Source organism: Coregonus clupeaformis, unplaced genomic scaffold (genome assembly GCF_020615455.1).
Source record: "Coregonus clupeaformis isolate EN_2021a unplaced genomic scaffold, ASM2061545v1 scaf1080, whole genome shotgun sequence".
Lineage (NCBI taxonomy): Eukaryota > Metazoa > Chordata > Actinopteri > Salmoniformes > Salmonidae > Coregonus > Coregonus clupeaformis.
The window spans coordinates 129,614-150,749 of record NW_025534534.1 but is presented as its reverse complement, the minus strand read 5'-3'; the positions used below and the strand labels follow the sequence as shown (position 1 = coordinate 150,749).

At 42.9% G+C, this 21,136-nt stretch overlaps 1 protein-coding gene across 2 annotated transcripts in view; it reads left to right on the top strand.

Moving 5' to 3' along the window:
* LOC121548293 (E3 ubiquitin-protein ligase NEDD4-like) overlaps positions 1 to 17,706 on the top strand; it is a 42,734-nt gene extending 25,028 nt beyond the window's left edge. For both annotated transcript variants that reach the window (XM_041859723.2, XM_041859722.2), the window contains 24 exons: positions 3,779 to 3,829; positions 5,882 to 5,943; positions 6,413 to 6,509; positions 7,089 to 7,252; positions 7,542 to 7,662; positions 10,138 to 10,296; positions 10,742 to 10,831; positions 11,116 to 11,235; positions 11,442 to 11,645; positions 11,881 to 11,958; positions 12,114 to 12,168; positions 13,856 to 13,914; positions 14,043 to 14,108; positions 14,361 to 14,590; positions 14,769 to 14,890; positions 15,083 to 15,153; positions 15,295 to 15,390; positions 15,529 to 15,602; positions 15,845 to 15,905; positions 16,000 to 16,059; positions 16,156 to 16,263; positions 16,670 to 16,766; positions 16,931 to 17,003; positions 17,112 to 17,706. In XM_041859723.2, coding sequence (XP_041715657.1) covers positions 3,779 to 3,829; positions 5,882 to 5,943; positions 6,413 to 6,509; positions 7,089 to 7,252; positions 7,542 to 7,662; positions 10,138 to 10,296; positions 10,742 to 10,831; positions 11,116 to 11,235; positions 11,442 to 11,645; positions 11,881 to 11,958; positions 12,114 to 12,168; positions 13,856 to 13,914; positions 14,043 to 14,108; positions 14,361 to 14,590; positions 14,769 to 14,890; positions 15,083 to 15,153; positions 15,295 to 15,390; positions 15,529 to 15,602; positions 15,845 to 15,905; positions 16,000 to 16,059; positions 16,156 to 16,263; positions 16,670 to 16,766; positions 16,931 to 17,003; positions 17,112 to 17,214 — 2,421 coding nt within the window. In that variant the 3' untranslated portion in view covers positions 17,215 to 17,706. The remainder of the gene's footprint in view (positions 1 to 3,778; positions 3,830 to 5,881; positions 5,944 to 6,412; positions 6,510 to 7,088; positions 7,253 to 7,541; positions 7,663 to 10,137; positions 10,297 to 10,741; positions 10,832 to 11,115; positions 11,236 to 11,441; positions 11,646 to 11,880; positions 11,959 to 12,113; positions 12,169 to 13,855; positions 13,915 to 14,042; positions 14,109 to 14,360; positions 14,591 to 14,768; positions 14,891 to 15,082; positions 15,154 to 15,294; positions 15,391 to 15,528; positions 15,603 to 15,844; positions 15,906 to 15,999; positions 16,060 to 16,155; positions 16,264 to 16,669; positions 16,767 to 16,930; positions 17,004 to 17,111) is intronic.
* The last annotated feature ends 3,430 nt before the right edge of the window (positions 17,707 to 21,136 follow it).

Below are 21,136 nucleotides of genomic sequence, written 5' to 3'. Positions count from 1 at the left end.
CAAAGACTGTGTGAGAGAGAGAATTCCTCTACTTTGTGGTTTGACGTTCATTTTCAACATTTGCTGTGTTTTCCTTAGAGAACCAGGGCATGGAGGAAGACGATGAGTAATATAGTCTAGTACTTTCACATTTTGGATGGACTGTTTACTGCTCTGTTTGTGTAGAGGCCTTCCATACATTTGCGTTGTTTGAAAACCAGTTCAGACGTTAAGTAATCTACATTTAGAAACACTATACCTTTGAGGTGGACTAAATGTTTGCCTCTGCACATATGAACTTTGTTACACCTCACCAGTTATAGTAATTGTTTTATCCTTTATGTATCCCATTAAATGTTGAGATATTTTAATGTCTGGAGTGTATTTGAGCCTAGCTAGGTAATGGCAATAACAAATGTTCATGTTTTATATTGTTGAGTGAAGAAATCCGTGCTCTTACTTGAAAGTTACCCATTTAAAATCCAGACTTATTTCACCAGCTGGAAACAGTTTAAAAAATGTTTTTGTTCCAACAACAAAACGTGTAAGTTTGCCTGCTTTTGTCTGGTGGCTTTGAATCTATCATACACATACACTTCCTCTCGTTTTCAATACAATTACAATGCTGTACATCCAATATTTGGAAATAGAATAATGATGATGACTATTCGTATAGATTTGGAAACTTTAAGAAAAGAACAGTATCATTGCTATGACCTGGTCAGAAATACACAATATATACAAAAGTATGTGGACACCCCTTCAAGTTAGTGGATTCGGCTATTTTAGCCACACCCGTTGCTGACAGGTGTATAAAATCGAGCACACAGCCATGCAATCTCCATAGACAAACATTTGCAGTATATGGCCTTACTGAAGAGCTCAGGGACTTTCAACGTGGCACCGTCATAGGATGCCACCTTTCCAACAAGTCAGTTTGTCAAATTTTCTGCCATGCTAGAGCTGCCCCGGTCAACTGTAAGTGCTGTTATTGTGAAGTCGAAACGTCTAGGAGCAACAACAGCTCAGTCGCGAAGTGGTAGGCCACACAAGCTCACAGAACGTGGCCGCAGAGTGCTGAAGCGCGTTGCGCGTAAAAAAACGTATTTCCTCGGTTGTAACACTCCCTACCGAGTTCCAAACTGCCTCTGGAAGCAACATCAGCACAATAACTGTTCGTCAGGAGCTTCATGAAATGGGTTTCCGTGGCCAAGCAACCGCAGACAAGCCTAAGATCACCATGAGCAATGCCAAGCGTCGACTGGAGTGGTGTCAAGCTCGCCGCCATTGGACTCTGGAGCAGTGGAAACACGTTCTCTGAAGTGATAATTCATGCTTCACCATCTCGCAGTCTGACGGTCAAACTGGGTTTGGTGAATGCCAGGTGAACGCTACCTGCCCCAATGCATAGTGCCAACTGTAAAGTTTGGTGGAGGAGGAATAATGGTCTGGGGCTGTTTTTCATGGTTCGGGCTAGGCCCCTTAGTTCCAGTGAAGGGAAATCTTAACACTACAGCATACAATAACATTCTAGATTATTCTGTGCTTCCAACTTTGTGGCAACAGTTTGGGGAAGGCCATTTCCTGTTTCAGCATGACAATGCCCCCGTGCACAAACCGAGGTCCATACAGAAATAGTTTGTCGATCGGTGTGGAAGAACTTGACTGGCCTGCACAGAGCCCTGACCTCAATCCTATCGAATACCTTTGGGATGAATTGGAACACCGATTGTGAGCCAGGCCTAATCGCCCAACATCAGTGCCCGACCTCACTATTGCTCTTGTGGCTGAATGGAAGCAAGTCCCCGCAGCAATGTTCTAACATCTAGTGGAAAACCTTCCCAGAAGAGTGGAGGCTGTTATAACAGCAAAGGGGGGACCAACTCCATATTAATGTCCATGACTTTGGAATGAGATGTTCGATGAGCAGGTATCCACATACTTTTGGGCATGTGTAGTGTATTTAAAACCATTTTGGGAATGGGTAGCTAGATTTACATGGAAATTAAGTTTATTTCCACCAGAAACCAATCTTGCTCCCATACACCTCTGACTTGATCAATCACACACTCCACTCTTGATCATTTTAATATGGCTGGTTTGACAGTTCGTTGAGCGATGTAAGTAAGCATGTGATTAATCCCTTAATGAGTCCCCTCTGTGATGTTCCTGAGAGAATGTCACAGAGCTCAGAGTAGCACCTTCACAAGGCTGTACATTGTGTCCCTCAACCTGGACTCCCCAAAGCCTGCTTGTCTTGGCTTCACCGCCAAGGAAAGGCATGGGGAAGGAATGAGAGGAGGAGGGGCACGGTCTATATCGGTTCATATGAACTGTCTCCATACCACTGCTGGGCAGTTTGATGTGCCGAGGGTGTTTATTTGGTCATGAAGCCGACCCGCACAACAGTGTTTTCAGTTGTTGTTGATGTTGGGAGGTGGGTGATGCATGTTGCATAGGAACATGTTTCAGTAACTGCATTATAGCAGTGGTCACATTGGAGCCTGTCTCTAGACACGTCACTCAGTCAGAATCACCTTTTCTAGAAAGGACACTGCTCCACAACTACATATTAAGACATGTAATGCTCTAGCTATACTGTGGGCTGATAATCCCTGAATTATTCAGTACACATGTCTAATACAGTGGGTTCAAAACTTGGGGTTGGGTCCCCTGAAATTGAAATGGGGTCCCCTGAGAATCTGCAATCTTATCCAACAAATTAATAACTTTTTTTCTCTTCAAATAGGTGTAGAATACAACGTTTGTGTCAACCTCTTACAATAACTTCTTACACTATTAGAATGTGATTTAATGTAATTATGTGTTTTATGCGGGATGTAAAATGTAGTGAATATGAATACACAGCATTAAAGGGATACTTTGGGATTTTGGCAATGAAGCCCTTTATCTACTTCTCCAGAGTCGCATTGTCATTGATACCATTTTTATGTCTCTGCATCCAGTATAAATGAAGTTATAGGTAGTTTCGAGAGCCAATGACATCTAGCATTAGCGCAATGACTGGAAGTCTATGGTATATACTAGCATGCTAGCACTGCAGTTACATAGACTTCCAGTCATTGCGCAAACGCTAGTTAGCAATTGCGCAAACGCTAGTTAGCAATTGCGCAAAACGCTAGTTAGCAATTGCGCAAAACGCTAGTTAGCAACTTCCTTCAAACTGCACGCAGACACAGACAAATGCTATCCATGAGTTCATCTGACTCTGAAGAAGTAGATGAAGGGCTTCATTGCCAGAATCCTGAAGTATCCCTTCAACTAGATATGATTTTTCCAAGTTGGGTTCCCAGCATTTTCTAATGTCAGTTTACAACTAAATCATCCATGAGGGCTGATGGCACATACTGTAGTGGTGATGTAAAGGTGACTGGATCATGGAAAAGTATTTATCTATCTAGGCCAGTCATGTGGTATACTCTGTGACTCATACCTTTTGAGCTTGAGAGGTGTGTGTGTGCGCGCACGAGTCCGCAAACATACCCATTACATTGTAACCACTCCCTTTTTAAAATCGACTGACTCATGAATGACTACTGTATATGACTCCCCACCAAACCAGCAGGGCGGCAGGTAGCTTAGTGGGTAAGAGCGTTGTGCCAGTAACCGAAAGGTCGCTGGTTCTAATCCCCTAGGTGTAAAATCTGTCGATGTACCCTTGAGCAAGGTACTTAACCCTGAATGCTCATGTAAGTCGCTCTGGATAAGAGCGTCTGCTAAATGAGTAAAATGTAAAAATGTAAAATGTAAATTTACAATCTCTTATTTCCTTACACAGACACGTGATGACTTTCTGGGGCAGGTGGACGTACCTTTACACCAGATACCGGTGAGCCTAGTGCAAGGAAATACTTTATTTAGCACTTGCATAATGTATGTGGAAATCAATTCTCCTAAATCAACATTTCCAATCCCACGTCTAAAGGAGTAGGCTAGTCTGTGCTGTTTGGTGTTCCATGTTCTCCTTTAGATACAGTGGGGGAAAAAAGTATTTAGTCAGCCACCAATTGTGCAAGTTCTCCCACTTAAAAAGATGAGAGAGGCCTGTCATTTTCATCATAGGTACACGTCAACTATGACAGACAAAATGAGGGAAAAAAATCCAGAAAATCACATTGTAGGATTTTTAATGAATGTATTTGCAAATTATGGTGGAAAATAAGTCTTTGGTCAATAACAAAAGTTTCTCAATACTTTGTTATATACCCTTTGTTGGCAATGACACAGGTCAAAAGTTTTCTGTAAGTCTTCACAAGGTTTTCACACACTGTTGCTGGTATTTTGGCCCATTCCTCCATGCAGATCTCCTCTAGAGCAGTGATGTTTTGGGGCTGTCGCTGGGCAACACAGACTTTCAACTCCCTCCAAATATTTTCTATGGGGTTGAGATCTGGAGACTGGCTAGGCCACTCCAGGACCTTGAAATGCTTTTTACGAAGCCACTCCTTCGTTGCCCGGGCGGTGTGTTTGGGATCATTGTCATGCTGAAAGACCCAGCCACGTTTCATCTTCAATGCCCTTGCTGATGGAAGGAGGTTTTCACTCAAAATCTCACGATACATGGCCCCATTCATTCTTTCCTTTACACGGATCAGTCGTCCTGGTCCCTTTGCAGAAAAACAGCCCCAAAGCATGATGTTTCCACCCCCATGCTTCACAGTAGGTATGGTGTTCTTTGGATGCAACTCAGCACTCTTTGTCCTCCAAACACGACGAATTGAGTTTTTACCCAAAAGTTCTATTTTGGTTTAATCTGACCATATGACATTCTCCCAATCCTCTTCTGGATCATCCAAATGAACTCTAGCAAACTTCAGACGGGCCTGGACATGTACTGGCTTAAGCAGGGGGACACGTCTGGCACTGCAGGATTTGAGTCCCTGGCGGCGTAGTGTGTTACTGATGGTAGGCTTTGGTCCCAGCTCTCTGCAGGTCATTCACTAGGTCCCCCCGTGTAGTCCTGGGATTTTTGCTCACCGTTCTTGTGATCATTTTGACCCCACGGGGTAAGATCTTGCGTGGAGCCCCAGATCGAGGGAGATTATCAGTGGTCTTGTATGTCTTCCATTTCCTAATAATTGCTCCCACAGTTGATTTCTTCAAACCAAGCTGCTTACCTATTGCAGATTCAGTCTTCCCAGCCTGGTGCAGGTCTACAATTTAGTTTCTGATGTCCTTTGACAGCTCTTTGGTCTTGGCCATAGTGGAGTTTGGAGTGTGACTGTTTGAGGTTGTGGACAGGTGTCTTTTATACTGATAACAAGTTCAAACAGGTGCCATTAATACAGGTAACGAGTGGAGGACAGAGGAGCCTCTTAAAGAAGAAGTTACAGGTCTGTGAGAGCCAGAAATCTTGCTTGTTTGTAGGTGACCAAATACTTATTTTCCACCATAATTTGCAAATAAATTCATTAAAAATCCTACAATGTGATTTTCTGGAGAAAAAAAATCTCAATTTGTCTGTCATAGTTGACGTGTACCTATGATGAAAATTACAGGCCTCTCTCATCTTTTTAAGTGGTGGCTGACTAAATACTTTTTTTCCCCACTGTATAATTTGTTGGAGATCTGTACACTTTACATGGATACCTTCACCCTTGAACTGTCATAGGCGCACTCATGTAAACATAAACACCCTCATGTCAGAGTCTGTTCCACAACGTTGTCCATAGTTATGGAAATACAGTCCACAATGTTTGTTACTTTTTCCTATCTTTACATGGCATTTAAATTAGACCTACTATACATCTGTCCACTGTCTATACAGGGCTTGTTTACTGTTGATATATTATACAGTTACTGCATGCGTAGATGTTATTCAGCAAACATCTTTATAGAGCATTTCAGCTGTTAAAATACTTTTTATTTATTTTTATTTCAGACAGAAAATCCTAACATTGAAAGGCCATACACATTCAAGGATTTTCTACTTCACCCGAGAAGGTTGGCATTATTTAATGATTATTCAAGCCGCTTATCCTTCCTGGTGTAACATGGATTTACTTTGTGACATTTTCCTTAACATTTTTATTACATTCAGTCTCTTGGCATTGCATAAATCTATTTGAATAATATCTTGAGTTCCATTCCAGTGAGTTTGCCTAACGTTCAATACCTTTCTTTCCTGAGGTGTATAAATTAAGCTCAAATAGCTACATAAAGTAACTGTAAGTCGCTCTGGATAAGAGAGTCTGCTAAATGACTAAAATGTGAATGTAAAATATTGATTTTACCTTGGAGAAAGCTCAAGTTCATGTTTAAGTCAGTCACAATGATAGATTGTTGGTATGACATTTATTGTGTAACTGATATTTGATACACCTAAGAGGCTCACATTACTCTCATTTAGAAAGTGCACTGTTTTCCATGTATATTTTTTGGGGGTAAGTGTTAACTTTTTTTTTTGATGCAGTCACAAATCCAGGGTCAAAGGTCATCTCCGGCTGAAGATGACCTACCTACCCAAAAACAGTTCAGAGGGTGCTGCAGAACAGACTGAAGACATGGATGTAAGACCGCCACCCACCCAACCTACCCCTGTCCTCCTGCCCTCTGTCCCCCCTGACCCCCTGATATTGAATATTCCCACGCCGTCACCCCCCTCCTCCTTTGATTATACAGTGTCTAATCTACGTGCCTTGGCTGTTGCTCAGCCGGCGTGCTTCAGTATATACATGTAACAGCATATTGGTGCTCAGAGCCAGGAGAAAAGACACCAGGCTCGTTTTACCAGTGTCAAGCCAAGATGGCTGATTGCCTGCGATTTCCCTCCTGATGTAGTTATTGATAAAACCAGCCAGTCATCATTCTTGAACATGCTTAATGTAAGCACTGGCTAGGAACACCATGTCCAAAAGGCAAATCTATATTTGTCTCACCATGGGTCCATGGCCTTTGAGGAATATGCTGACATCTTCCTTAGAATGACTTGAATCCAAGCTTCAGTACAGTATGAGTCCCTATGCTTGCTACTGAATATTCTGAGTAGTGGCCAAGACATTGTTTGACTTGAACAAACATGTAGAGGATTTGGGCAATTTTGACGTCTGCGTGTGCCGTGTTGTGTAACAGCTGTTTTTGTTGTGCAGCCTAGCTGGGAGTTTCTAGAGGGCCAGGACATGTCTGGTCCCAGGCACAATCACCTGCTGCCTGCAATGCCCCCTGGCTGGGAGGAGAGGCAGGACAACCTGGGCAGGACCTACTATGTCAACCACGAGACCAGGACCACACAGTGGCACAGGCCCATAGTACAGTAAGTCTGGGGTTATCCTGTCATGTCCTTATTCTGACAGCTTGAACTTAATCTATTTTAACACATTGGTAGTATTGGAATACGATAACACCCGGTTGGAATACGATAACACCCGGTTGGAATACGATAACACCCGGTTGGAATACGATAACACCCGGTTGGAATACGATAACACCCGGTTGGAATACAATAACACCCGGTTGGAATACAATAACACCCGGTTGGTCAAGAGATGAAAAGTTGACTGTGATCTCAGGTTGACAGAGTGTGTGTGTGTTTCCCTGTATAGAGACAGCCAGGTGGAGGCAGAGCAGAGGCAGAACATCCACATGGAGGCCCAGCACGCCTTCACCGCCCGCAGGCAGATCTCCGACCAAGAGGACTCCGACAGACAACAAGAGTCTCCTGAGGTAACTTTCAAGTCAATCGAAATTCAATTCATGTATTGAAAAATTCACATTGAAGTTAAATTACACTTTAAATTCATAAATGTAATTACAATTCTCCTGAATTGGCTATTGAAATGGAGACGAGACTGTTGTATCCTTTTGCGGTCTCTGGTACGATTATGAAACAACCGTACATGGTGTGCGGTCTAATTATACGACCTGTCCTATAAGATATATACAGTGGGCTCCAAAATTACTTGCACCCCTGACTGGCAATGCACAAACAATACTTAAAAAAATATAAACAATATAATTATAGAGAAACTCAAAGTACCAATGTGAGAAATACTGTGCTATATTAATCTTCCAATGGAACCCACCAAAATTATTTATTGATTTAATTAAAAATCAATGTCCTCCAAATCAAGGTTTCACAATTAATGGCACCCTTAAAGATTATTGTAAATAACATCTACCAAAATTAATCCATTAATTAAATTCCACTTATTTAAGTCTTAAGGAACTATATTGAGCCATTACATCACTTCCTGTTTCACTAGGGTATAAAAATGAGGTAACGCATGCAATATCCCTTTGTCGTCCAACACCATGAAGAAAACAAAAGAACTGGCAGTTCAAAAGAGACAGATGGTTATAGACCTTCATAAATCTGGTAATGGCTACAAGAAGATCCACAAACGATTGAATATACCACTGAGCCCTGTCAGGGCAATTATTAAAACATTTGAAAACCTCACGGGTAGAAGGACGCAAATGCATTTTGCCCCCCAGGATAGGGAGGAGTATGGTGAGAGAAGCAACAAAATCCCCAAGAATCACTGTGAAAGAATTGCAGGCCTTGGTGGCGTCTATGTTTCAAAAGGCACCATCAGACGCCACCTCCACAACCACGGGCTCTTTGGAAGGGTTGCCAGAAGAAAGCCCTTTCTGACCCCAAGACACAGACGCAAGCACTTGCAGTTTGCCAAACGTCATTTAAATGATGACTGGAAGAAGGTGCTCTGGTCAGATGAGACCAAAATGGAATGTTTTGGTCAGATACAGCATCGGCATGTTTGGCGTCGAAACAGAGATGCATACAAGGAGAGGCACCTCATACCCACAGTGAAATATGGTGGTGGGTCAGTGATGTTTTGGGCCTGTTTTAATTCCAGAGGTCCAGGGGCACTGGTTAAGATTGATGGCATAATGAATTCCACCAAGTATCAGGCAATTTTGGCTGACAATCTAGTTGCCTCTGCCAGAAGGCTGGGACTTGACCATAGGTGGACTTTCCAACAACACAATGACCCAACACATCCAGATCCACGCAGAAATGGTTCTGTGACAACAACATTTACATTTACGTCATTTAGCAGACGTCTTATCCAGAGCGACTTACAGTTAGTGAGTGCATACATTATTATTATTATTATTTTTATTTTTTCATACTGGACCCCCGTGTGAATCGAACCCACAACCCTGGCGTTGCAAACGCCATGCTCTACCAACTGAGCTACATCCCTGCCGGCCATTCCCTCCCCTACCCTGGACGACGCTGGGCCAATTGTGCCCTGCCCCATGGGTCTCCCGGTCGCGGCCGGCTACGACAGAGCCTGGATCTCTAGTGGCACAGCTAGCACTGCGATGCAGTGCCTTAGACCACTGCGCCACTCGGGAGGTTTAAATCAATGTTCTGCCATGGCCATCTCAGTCGCCGGACCTCGCCGGACCTCAATCCAATCAAAAATCTGTGGACTGAGTTGAAGAGGGCAGTTGATAAGCGCAAACCCAAGAATGTGAGGGATCTTGAAAGGATCTACATAGAGGAATGGTCCAAAATCCCTCCAAATGTGTTCCTTAACCTTGTCAAACATTACAGGAAAAGAATCCATGCTCTTGTCCTTGCCTGAGGTACTAAATGAGGAGTGCCAATAATTATGAAACCTTGATTTTGGTGACATTTATTTTGTATTAAATAATTGTATGATTTTGGTTGGTTCCATTGAAACATTAATAAAGTACAGTATTTTTCACATGTTGGTATTTTGAGTTTATCTCTATAATTATATTGTTTATAATTTTTAAAGTATTGTTTGTGCATTGCCAGTCAGGGGTGCCAGTAATTTTGGAGCCCACTGTAGGCCCAGACCTATTAGGACCATATCTTACGACCATGTGGTCTGGTCCTAGCCCCTCTCTTTAGAAGCTGCTAGCCGAGCAAATGACTAAATGTCAGGATAGTCCAGAGTGGCCCTTAACAAGTTCAAGTTCAGGATCAGGGTGTTCCTCGAAGTGCAAAAAAAAAAAGTTGCCCTACTGAAACCATATCACATGTCAGTTTTGGGTAATAACGTCACTCCATGCCAGAACAAGCAGGCCAGAACTGTTTTCTTAGTTTATAGCCAGATGAGAAAACAATGACGGAACACTATCAAGACATCCTTCAGAACAGATGGAAAACTCTTCATGTGTCTTGTTTCCTGTCTGCTCCAGAGCTGGGAGATCATAACAGAGGATGAGTCCACCTTGTACAACAGCCAGCGCTCCCCCCCTCCACCCCACTCCCCCCTGGAGTTTCACAACTTCTGTGATGAGCTGAGTCGCCTCCAGGCCTCGGGGGTCACATCCAGCAACCGACGCACCTCCCTCCAGGTGAATAATTTACTGGCCAGCGCTGACCGGGCTCCCGTTACCAATTGACCGACACCCAAAGCCAGACTGGGGATACGCTTCCTGAACAGGGTCCTTCCACAGTTCCAGGAAGGGACTGAAACACGTTATATCTTGTGTTATAACAACACAGCTATAATCAGTCCCAGGTTTCCGCTGTGATTTTTTGTGATATGCAAAAATTGATTTTGCTACGTTAATTCTGACATTTTACATGGCAATATGCATGGTTTTATCTGTGTGGCTTGATTGGTTGAAATTGCAAGCCCTCGCATAATATTGTTGATAAAAATGCAATTGCGGAATCCTGGAAGAACTGTAATATATTAGTATTAGATGGGTATTAGTGCCTGTCTAGAGCTGGAGAGTATGTGCCTATTAACACGTGTATCGGTAATGACTGTGGTTTCTGTCTTGCTCTCTTCAGCTGCAGGGCCCTTCCAGTCATTCAAGTCACTCCAGCCGCAGAGGCAGTGCCCAGACTCTGACAGTAGAGGAGCACCCTGTTCATCCTGTGGTGTGTTACATTCTGTGAATCCCCTCCGCCCTCACACAAACACACACCGCAGCACAGGGAAGCACAACACTCCTGTATTACAGCAGTATTTGTGGGATAGGGTCATCTGAGCTTTAGCATGTAAGCGTGGCTTGATGTAAGGACGGTGTGAGAATACGGTCATCAGGTTTGAGCACGTAGCTCAGCGATTCAGAGGGATGTTGTTCTATTCACAGACCTTGAGGTATTGTTGTATGGATTGTTTGATGCCTCCTCTCTCTCTCTCTCTTTCTGTTGTTCAATAGTTGTTAGCAACATCAGCGGGGCTGCCTCCAGGCTGGGAGGAGAAGCAGGATAGTAAGAACAGACCCTACTACGTCAATCACAACAGCAGGATAACCACTTGGACACGGCCACTCATCCAGGTAGGCTCCATTCCTCCTCTCTCGCTCGCTCTTTCTCTCGCTCTATCTCAAACCACAGTGCACTAAAGAAGTATTCAAAGGGATGTGAAAAGCCCATCAGGACCCACTTAACTTGTGTAGATAGATAATGTTGATGTAGGATCCAGTCCACCCTCCTATTGAGCATATCAATAGTGTTATTCTTCATCTCTCCTTCCATGGTCCAGATAACGTCAGAGGCAGCAGCTCAGGCTGTTCTGTCCCAGAGCTCCACGGTGTACCAGCCCCCCATGCTGTCTCCTGAGGGCTCCCCCCAGCACTCCCCCGGCTCACCGAGGGAGTGTGGCTTAATGCCGGCAGGCTGGGAGGTCCGCAGTGCCCCCAACGGAAAACCCTTCTTCATCGACCACAACACTAAGACCACTTCCTGGGTGAGAGAGCAAGCATCTGCATACCGCCCCTCTTAAAAGGACATATATGTTGTTTTTCTTGATCAGGTCACATGATCATGTCAAATGGTCAAGAAATACCCCCAGGCCCTACCTATAGGGTCTAGTCACGCATCATCATGGCCAGAATGACCAGTTATCCACTGGACAATACTGCCATTCTCACTGCTCCTTCCTGTTTGTGTGACTTATTTCCTGTTTATCTGGCTGTGAACAGGAAGACCCCAGGTTGAAGATTCCTGTGCACATGAGGAGGAGACCTTCGCTAGACCCAACTGACCTCGGGCCAATGCCGGTAAGCGTTACAATGACATCATACCCAATAATAGCATTCTAGGAAGGCAATTAGCAGCCCGATGTGATGAGCCTCTTAAAGTTGAAAATTGCTGAGTGAATGGTTGATTTTAAGGGGGGAATGATGGTGTGAGTAATGTTTGTGCTATCCCTTAGCCTGGCTGGGAGGAGAGGGTCCACAGTGATGGGAGGATATTCTACATAGATCACAGTATGTATGACATGTACAGTGGGGAAAAAAAGTATTTAGTCAGCCACCAATTGTGCAAGTTCTCCCACTTAAAAAGATGAGAGAGGCCTGTAATTTTCATCATAGGTACACACCAACTATGACAGACAAATTGAGGAAAAAAAATCAAGAAAATCACATTGTAGGATTTTTTATGAATTTATTTGCAAATTATGGTGGAAAATAAGTATTTGGTCACCTACAAACAAGCACGATTTCTGGATCTCACAGACCTGTAACTTCTTCTTTAAGAGACTCCTCTGTCCTCCACTCGTCACCTGTATTAATGGCACCTGTTTGAACTTGTTATCAGTATAAAAGACACCTGTCCACAACCTCAAACAGTCATACTCCAAACTCCACTATGGCCAAGACCAAAGAGCTGTCAAAGGACACCAGAAACAAAATTGTAGACCTGCACCAGGCTGGGAAGACTGAATCTGCAATAGGTAAGCAGCTTGGTTTGAAGAAATCAACTGTGGGAGCAATTATTAGGAAATGGAAGACATACAAGACCACTGATAATCTCCCTCGATCTGGGGCTCCATGTAAGATCTCACCCCGTGGGGTCAAAATGATCACAAGAACGGTGAGCAAAAATCCCAGAACCACACGGGGGGACCTAGTGAATGACCTGCAGAGAGCTGGGACCAAAGTAACAAAGCCTACCATCAGTAACACACTACGCGCCAGGGACCCAAATCCTGCAGTGCCAGACGTGTCCCCCTGCTTAAGCCAGTACATGTCCAGGCCCGTCTGAAGTTTGCTAGAGTGCATTTGGATGATCCAGAAGAGGATTGGGAGAATGTCATATGGTCAGATGAAACCAAAATAGAACTTTTTGGTAAAAACTAAACTCGTCGTGTTTGGAGGACAAAGAATGCTGAGTTGCATCCAAAGAACACCATACCTACTGTGAAGCATGGGGGTGGAAACATCATGCTTTGGGGCTGTTTTTCTGCAAAGGGACCAGGACGACTGATCCGTGTAAAGGAAAGAATGAATGGGGCCATGTATCGTGAGATTTTGAGTGAAAACCTCCTTCCATCAGCAAGGGCATTGAAGATGAAACGTGGCTGGGTCTTTCAGCATGACAATGACCCCAAACACACCGCCCGGGCAACGAAGGAGTGGCTTCGTAAGAAGCATTTCAAGGTCCTGGAGTGGCCTAGCCAGTCTCCAGATCTCAACCCCGTAGAAAATCTTTGGAGGGAGTTGAAAGTCTGTGTTGCCCAGCGACAGCCCCAAAACATCACTGCTCTAGAGGAGATCTGCATGGAGGAATGGGCCAAAATACCAGCAACAGAGTGTTAAAACCTTGTGAAGACTTACAGAAAACGTTTGACCTGTGTCATTGCCAACAAAGGGTATATAACAAAGTATTGAGAAACTTTTGTTATTGACCAAATACTTATTTTCCACCATAATTTGCAAATAAATTCATTAAAAATCCTACAATGTGATTTTCTGGAAATTCTTTTCTCATTTTGTCTGTCATAGTTGACGTGTACCTATGATGAAAATTACTGGCCTCTCTCATCTTTTTAAGTGGGAGAACTTGCACAATTGGTGGCTGACTAAATACTTTTTTCCCCCACTGTACTACAATTCGTCAAAATGAGTGAAAAACGCCTCCTACCAATACTGAATAAATCTGATGTATTTTCAGACACGAAGAACACACAATGGGAAGACCCCAGACTGCAGAATTCAGCCATAACTGGACCAGTAAGTACAGATTATATATTTAAAAAGGGGGGGGTCAGGTTCTCCAGGTTGTCCATAAAACCGCACAATTGGTCATGTGTTCATAATTTATTTCCGGACATTGGATCTCCCATCCTTGTCTATTCTAGGCGGTGCCTTACTCCAGAGACTATAAACAGAAGTATGAATACTTCCGGAAGAAGCTGAAGAAACCGGTAAGCATGGGTTTTTCCCAAAACAGGGAATCATTGTAATTACTGAAGGCCTTATGCTCTTAATGTTCTGTAATTACAGCAAACCTCACAAATAGGTCAAATATACAGCACATTCACACTGTAAAAACCTATCTTGTCTTTCTCTCAATCATCCTCACAATATCTTCTATGTCATTTAGTCCAGATACATCCCCTGACCTGATGTCACCTCAGGAAGTCCACTCACTCAGCATGCTCTATTTCCATTTCCAGGCTGACATCCCCAACCGCTTTGAGATGAAGCTCAGGCGGAACGCCGTGCTGGAGGACTCCTACAGACGTATCCTGTCAATCAAGAGGGCCGACTTCCTGAAGGCGCGGCTGTGGGTGGAGTTTGAGGGAGAGAAGGGCCTGGATTACGGGGGCGTGGCCAGGGAGTGGTTCTTCCTCATCTCCAAGGAGATGTTCAACCCCTATTATGGGTTGTTTGAATATTCTGCCACGTGAGTCTATTTGAATGTGTTAGAATTCCATTTTCAGGCACTCAATGGGGCCTTTAGTGAATAACATCTCTGACAGCATTATGAATCATTTTAATGACGGGATATGTTCTGGAATGGATCAGAGAAGGATTTGGACGAGCTGTATTGTTAAGTTTCTCCTCTGCCTGTTCTGTGTCAGTGACAACTATACTCTGCAGATCAACCCCAACTCAGGCCTCTGCAATGAGGACCACCTGTCCTACTTCACGTTCATTGGCCGTGTGGCAGGCATGGCTGTCTACCATGGCAAGCTGCTGGACGGTGAGTCTCGCTGCTAGTGATTTCACTCATAAACTTTGTGTCTGTTTAATAGAGCATTCATTTGTCTAATAGTAGTGTGACATGAGTGTGTGTGTAGAGAAACTAAGAGCTGAGGACAGCTCTAGGCTAGTGCCACAAGGATTAGGTGTGTTATGTGTGTGTTGAACAGATCCTGACGTTATTTTTTTCTAGCCTTCTTCATCAGGCCTTTCTACAAGATGATGTTGCAGAAGCCCATTACTCTACAGGACATGGAGTCTGTGGTAGGTGCCTAATACTACTGTCTAGGTTACGTTCACATCTTCCCATCACCTAATCAGATCATAGAGACATTATACATCAGGCATCTGAAACAGCAGTGTTTCACCATAAGAGGTAATGGTGTTTGTGTTTTGTTATTTCAGGACAGTGAGTACTTCAACTCCCTGAAGTGGATATTGGAGAATGACCCAATAGACCTTGATCTGAGGTTCACCATAGACGAAGAGCTCTTTGGACAGGTGGGACCTGCTTCCAATTTGTTGTTTGACAGAAGTATTTTCTGCTCTTTCTTGTGCCTATTGAGTGAAGGGGTTAAAGTGGATGCTAAGTGGTACTTGGGTATCAGTCATGCTGACATCACATTTCTTCCTATTTAGACACACCAGCATGAGCTGAAGCCAGGAGGATCTGAAATAGTAGTCACCGACGACAACAAGAAGGAATACATCCAGTAAGCACCAGAGCCCTCTGCTGGTAGAAAGAGGAAACACGCCTCATACCCACTGCCATGTAGGGCTGTTCCACTGGTTACCTGTAGGTGACCCACAAGTCACATATTTGGCCTTCGAAGGGTTTGCAAATTGACAGTGAAACCACCACCCACCACCACATAATGTCTGCATCATTAGATAAATTAGAAATGATTAGGGCTTTTGAATGCTTCCATTTCAAAGTAAACATTTTCTTTGTCAGTCTTGTCATGCAGTGGAGGTTCGTGAACAGGATACTGAAGCAGATGACCGCATTCAAGGAGGTAAACACTAGGTTTTAGCGATATGTTTTGATTGAGTTGTGATAAGATTTAAAGAAAAGGTTGACTTATTGCATGTTCCTCTCTCTTGTCTTAGGGATTCTATGAGTTGATACCCCAGGATCTCATCAAGATCTTCGACGAGAATGAGCTGGAGGTGGGTGTCATTCCTATCACTCTGAGATGTATGCATGACTGATACGCTGTCTTTCCAGAGCATTGTGTGATGTTCTATCTGCTTTTTTCTCTTTAGCTACTGATGTGTGGCCTGGGAGATGTGGATGTGAACGACTGGAGGGAGAACACCAAGTACAAGAATGGCTACTGTCCCAACCAGCCTGTCATCCTGTGGTTCTGGAAGGTAAGAGGATACTCTACCACTAGAGCAAAAGCCTCTGGACTCTGTAATGTTTTCGTTAGGGATGCACGATTTACCAGTGACCATATCGGTATCGGCCTGTGATTGGGGCTGAAATGTATCTGCTATTAGCTGCGGAGACAAACTGAGCGGTCTGTAGTGTTTTTTTTTTAATGGGTATCGCAACTTGACGAAAAACTCTTCCTATGAATTTGGCTTTAGCGGTCAAACGGTTTGAGTTATTAGCTATTATTAGCCCATTCCTGAAAGCGAAGACTCCCAGGAACACGTTGGATATCGGCAAATATCTGATATCGGCCCAGAATTTCCACGTCGGTGCATCCTTCGTTTTTTTGGTGAATTCTCAATATTCATTACAACTACTTGACTGATATTTTGTCCTTCTCAGACTGTTCTGCTGATGGATGCAGAGAAGCGTATCCGCCTGTTGCAGTTTGTGACTGGCACCTCCCGGGTCCCAATGAACGGCTTTGCAGAGCTCTACGGTGAGTCCTCTTCTCTACTTCTCTGTATGAAGACTATTTTGTATAATACAGTGTACAAAGATTGATATGAACTTTGAAACATGGATTCTGAGTTGTGACCAGAGGTGTTTCTGTTTGTATATGATTCTCTCCTCCTAATCTTGTTTTATGTTGTGAAATCACAGGGTCTAATGGACCACAGCTGTTTACCATTGAGCAGTGGGGAACACGAGACAAACTACCTAGAGCCCACACATGGTGAGTAACTAACAATACAGCAGTTTGGCTAATAGTCCTACCGGATTACTGCAACAAATGTTCATTTTAACTATTGTTGTTGATTTGGTTTTGCTTTACCATTTTCAGCTTCAACCGGCTGGACCTGCCTCCCTATGAGTCGTTTGAAGAGCTGAGGGAGAAGCTACACATCGCCATAGAGAATGCACAAGGCTTTGATGGAGTGGATTAGGGGAGTGGCGCAGATGTTAAAATGGCATTTACTGCCAGTGAACTGAGGGCTATTTCCAAGTTTTGTGCCGTAGTTCTGTTTGATGCTGATAAAACACATCATATTCAGGTCCAGACCTGAACTGCCAACAGCCTGAGAGGATGGAGAACAATCACAGAGAGGAAAGTATTTGGTGCTCCTCTCTCCTGCACAGTGGAAGGGATGGATGACGAGTGAAAATCACTTAAGTCATTCTTGGTCTGTGAAGTTTACAAATTGTGTTTTTTGTGTCTCGTAAATATGTATGTATACTTAAACCAGATCTATATACAATTTATCAAATGCATTATAGCATACAGATATTATTGTTCATCTATGATAAACATTCTATCATGAGGAGATTTAAATTGGACTTCGATATACATTACCGTATATACACTGGTGTCGAAAGCGTTCCACAGGGATGCTGGCCCATGTTGACTCCAATGCTTCCCACAGTTGTGTGAAGTTGGCTGGATGTCCTTTGAGTGGTGGACCACGGGAAACTGTTAAGCGTGAAAAACCAAGCAGCGTTGCAGTTCTTGAAACAAGCCGGTGCGCCTGGCACCTACTATCATACCCCGTTCAAAGGCAATTAAATATTTTGTTTTTCCCATTCACCCTCTGAATGGCACACATACACAATCCATGTCTGAATTGTCTCGAGGCTTAAAAATCCTTCTTTAACCTGTCTCCTCCTCTTCATCTACACTGATTGAAGTGGATTTAACAAGGGACATCAATAGGGGATCATAGCTTTCACCTGGATTCACCTGGTCAGTCTGTCATGGAAAGAGCAGGTGTTCATAATGTTTTGTACAATCAGTGTATGTGTCTGCGGAATGGACAGTGAATACACCTTTGGATAGCTTACTGAGGAAATCATAGAACTGACATTAGACTCCATTGAAAAAACATGTTGCCATTGCCCTCTCATTCTTGCGCACACACACACACACACACTTGCAAAATATGCGTTTCTTCTGCTGTTTTTTATTCAGTGATGGATGTATAATTTTCTATTCCGCTATTCCAGGGCTCTCAACCCTGTTCCTGGAGAGCTTCCCTCCTGTAGGTTTTTGCCTCCAACCCCAGTTGTAACTAACCTGATTCAGTTTATCAAACAGCTAATTCATATAATCAGGAGCGCTAGACTATGGTTGGACTGAAAACCTACAGGATGGTAGGTCTCCAGAAAGAGGGTTGGAGAGCCCTGCTCTATTCATGGGTGTTAAAGAGCAGTACAATACTCAATTTTTTGGAGTACATTTATTTTTTGCAAATTGCTCTATGTAATAACTGTTGAATTAATATCAAGAAATTGATGATACTATCATTCTCAAAGATTTCTGCGAATGTCTTTCTTTTTGCCTTTGATTTTCTTGAGGGAATTGACTGTACATATGCAGTGGTGTGCTCTATCAAAGAATGTATTGTATGAATGGTAGAAAACATATGTTTACACTATCTGGTATGTTTACAGATATGGTATTTTTCATTTCTCTTAAATCAACATTTTATACTTGTGCTTTTATAAGGTAAAGCACTTTGTTAAAATAATTATAAAAGTCTTAGTGTCTTGATTTTGGCCAAACTATCAATTTCAGAATGCATACATTGAGTATGATTTCATGCTAAAAATCCTCTGCTTTTAAGTGACTTGAGTACATTTTACTTGCCATGGAAGACAAAAGCACAGTCTTTCCTTTCACTGGTAATTTAGACTTAAATTACAATGCCTTCATTTGTAATGCATCATAAATTTGATCATCCAAATCTTTTGAGATGTTCTTATCCTTTAGTTGAATGGATATACTGTTAACATCTGATACTGTATAATTCATTATTTTAAGATAGATACTTAATTTATATATTACAGTGGGGGAAAAAAGTATTTAGTCAGCCACCAATTGTGCAAGTTCTCCCACTTAAAAAGATGAGAGAGGCCTGTAATTTTCATCATAGGTACACGTCAACTATGACAGACAAATTGAGGGAAAAAATTCCAGAAAATCACATTGTAGGATTTCTAATGAATTTATTTGCAAATTATGGTGGAAAATAAGTATTTGGTCACCTACAAACAAGCAAGATTTCTGGCTCTCACAGACCTGTAACTTCTTCTTTAAGAGGCTCCTCTGTCCTCCACTCGTTACCTGTATTAATGGCACCTGTTTGAACTTGTTATCAGTATAAAAGACACCTGTCCACAACCTCAAACAGTCACACTCCAAACTCCACTATGGCCAAGACCAAAGAGCTGTCAAAGGACACCAGAAACAAAATTGTAGACCTGCACCAGGCTGGGAAGACTGAATCTGCAATAGGTAAGCAGCTTGGTTTGAAGAAATCAACTGTGGGAGCAATTATTAGGAAATGGAAGACATACAAGACCACTGATAATCTCCCTCGATCTGGGGCTCCACGCAAGATCTCACCCCGTGGGGTCAAAATGATCACAAGAACGGTGAGCAAAAATCCCAGAACCACACGGGGGACCTAGTGAATGACCTGCAGAGAGCTGGGACCAAAGTAACAAAGCCTACCATCAGTAACACACTACGCCGCCAGGGACTCAAATCCTGCAGTGCCAGACGTGTCCCCCTGCTTAAGCCAGTACATGTCCATGCCCGTCTGAAGTTTGCTAGAGTGCATTTGGATGATCCAGAAGAGGATTGGGAGAATGTCATATGGTCAGATGAAACCAAAATAGAACTTTTTGGTAAAAACTCAACTCGTCGTGTTTGGAGGACAAAGAATGCTGAGTTGCATCCAAAGAACACCATGCTTTGGGGCTGTTTTTCTGCAAAGGGACCAGGACGACTGATCCGTGTAAAGGAAAGAATGAATGGGGCCATGTATCGTGAGATTTTGAGTGAAAACCTCCTTCCATCAGCAAGGGCATTGAAGATGAAACGTGGCTGGGTCTTTCAGCATGACAATGATCCCAAACACACCGCCCGGGCAACGAAGGAGTGGCTTCGTAAGAAGCATTTCAAGGTCCTGGAGTGGCCTAGCCAGTCTCCAGATCTCAACCCCATAGAAAATCTTTGGAGGGAGTTGAAAGTCCGTGTTGCCCAGCGACAGCCCCAAAACATCACTGCTCTAGAGGAGATCTGCATGGAGGAATGGGCCAAAATACCAGCAACAGTGTGTGAAAACGTTTGACCTGTGTCATTTCCAACAAAGGGTATATAACAAAGTATTGAGAAACTTTTGTTATTGACCAAATACTTATTTTCCACCATAATTTGCAATTAAATTCATAAAAAATCCTACAATGTGATTTTCTGGATTTTTTTTCCTCATTTTGTCTGTCATAGTTGACGTGTACCTATGATGAAAAGTACAGGCCTCTCTCATCTTTTTAAGTGGGAGAACTTGCACAATTGGTGGCTGACTAAATACTTTTTTTCCCCACTGTATATCAGCATGTCAGAACTGTAACTGCATTTTTTATCAACGATTTAATGAAAACTTCTGTATCTTGTTGAAAACATATTTTGATGTTTTGATTGTATGCCAAAGTAAATGGCGGCATATTTAGAAAAACAAATAAATGGAAAATGCCACCTAATGTTCTATTCTCCTTTCATATTATACCGAACAAAGATATAAACCTAACATGTAAAATGTTGGTCCCATGGTTCATGAGCTGCGCCCCTGCCCAGTCGTGAAATCCATAGATTAGGGCCTAATTTATTAATTTCAATTGACAGATTTCCTTATATGAGCTGTAACTCAGTAAAATCTTTGAAATTGTTGCATGACGCATTTATATTTTTGTTCAGTATAGTTGTTCGATATCTACCAGCCAGAGGGTAACCTTTATTCTGCACCTTTTGAGGACAGAATTTGCCTATTTTAAGACTTGTTTAATTTCTCAAGACACGCAGCTCTTTAC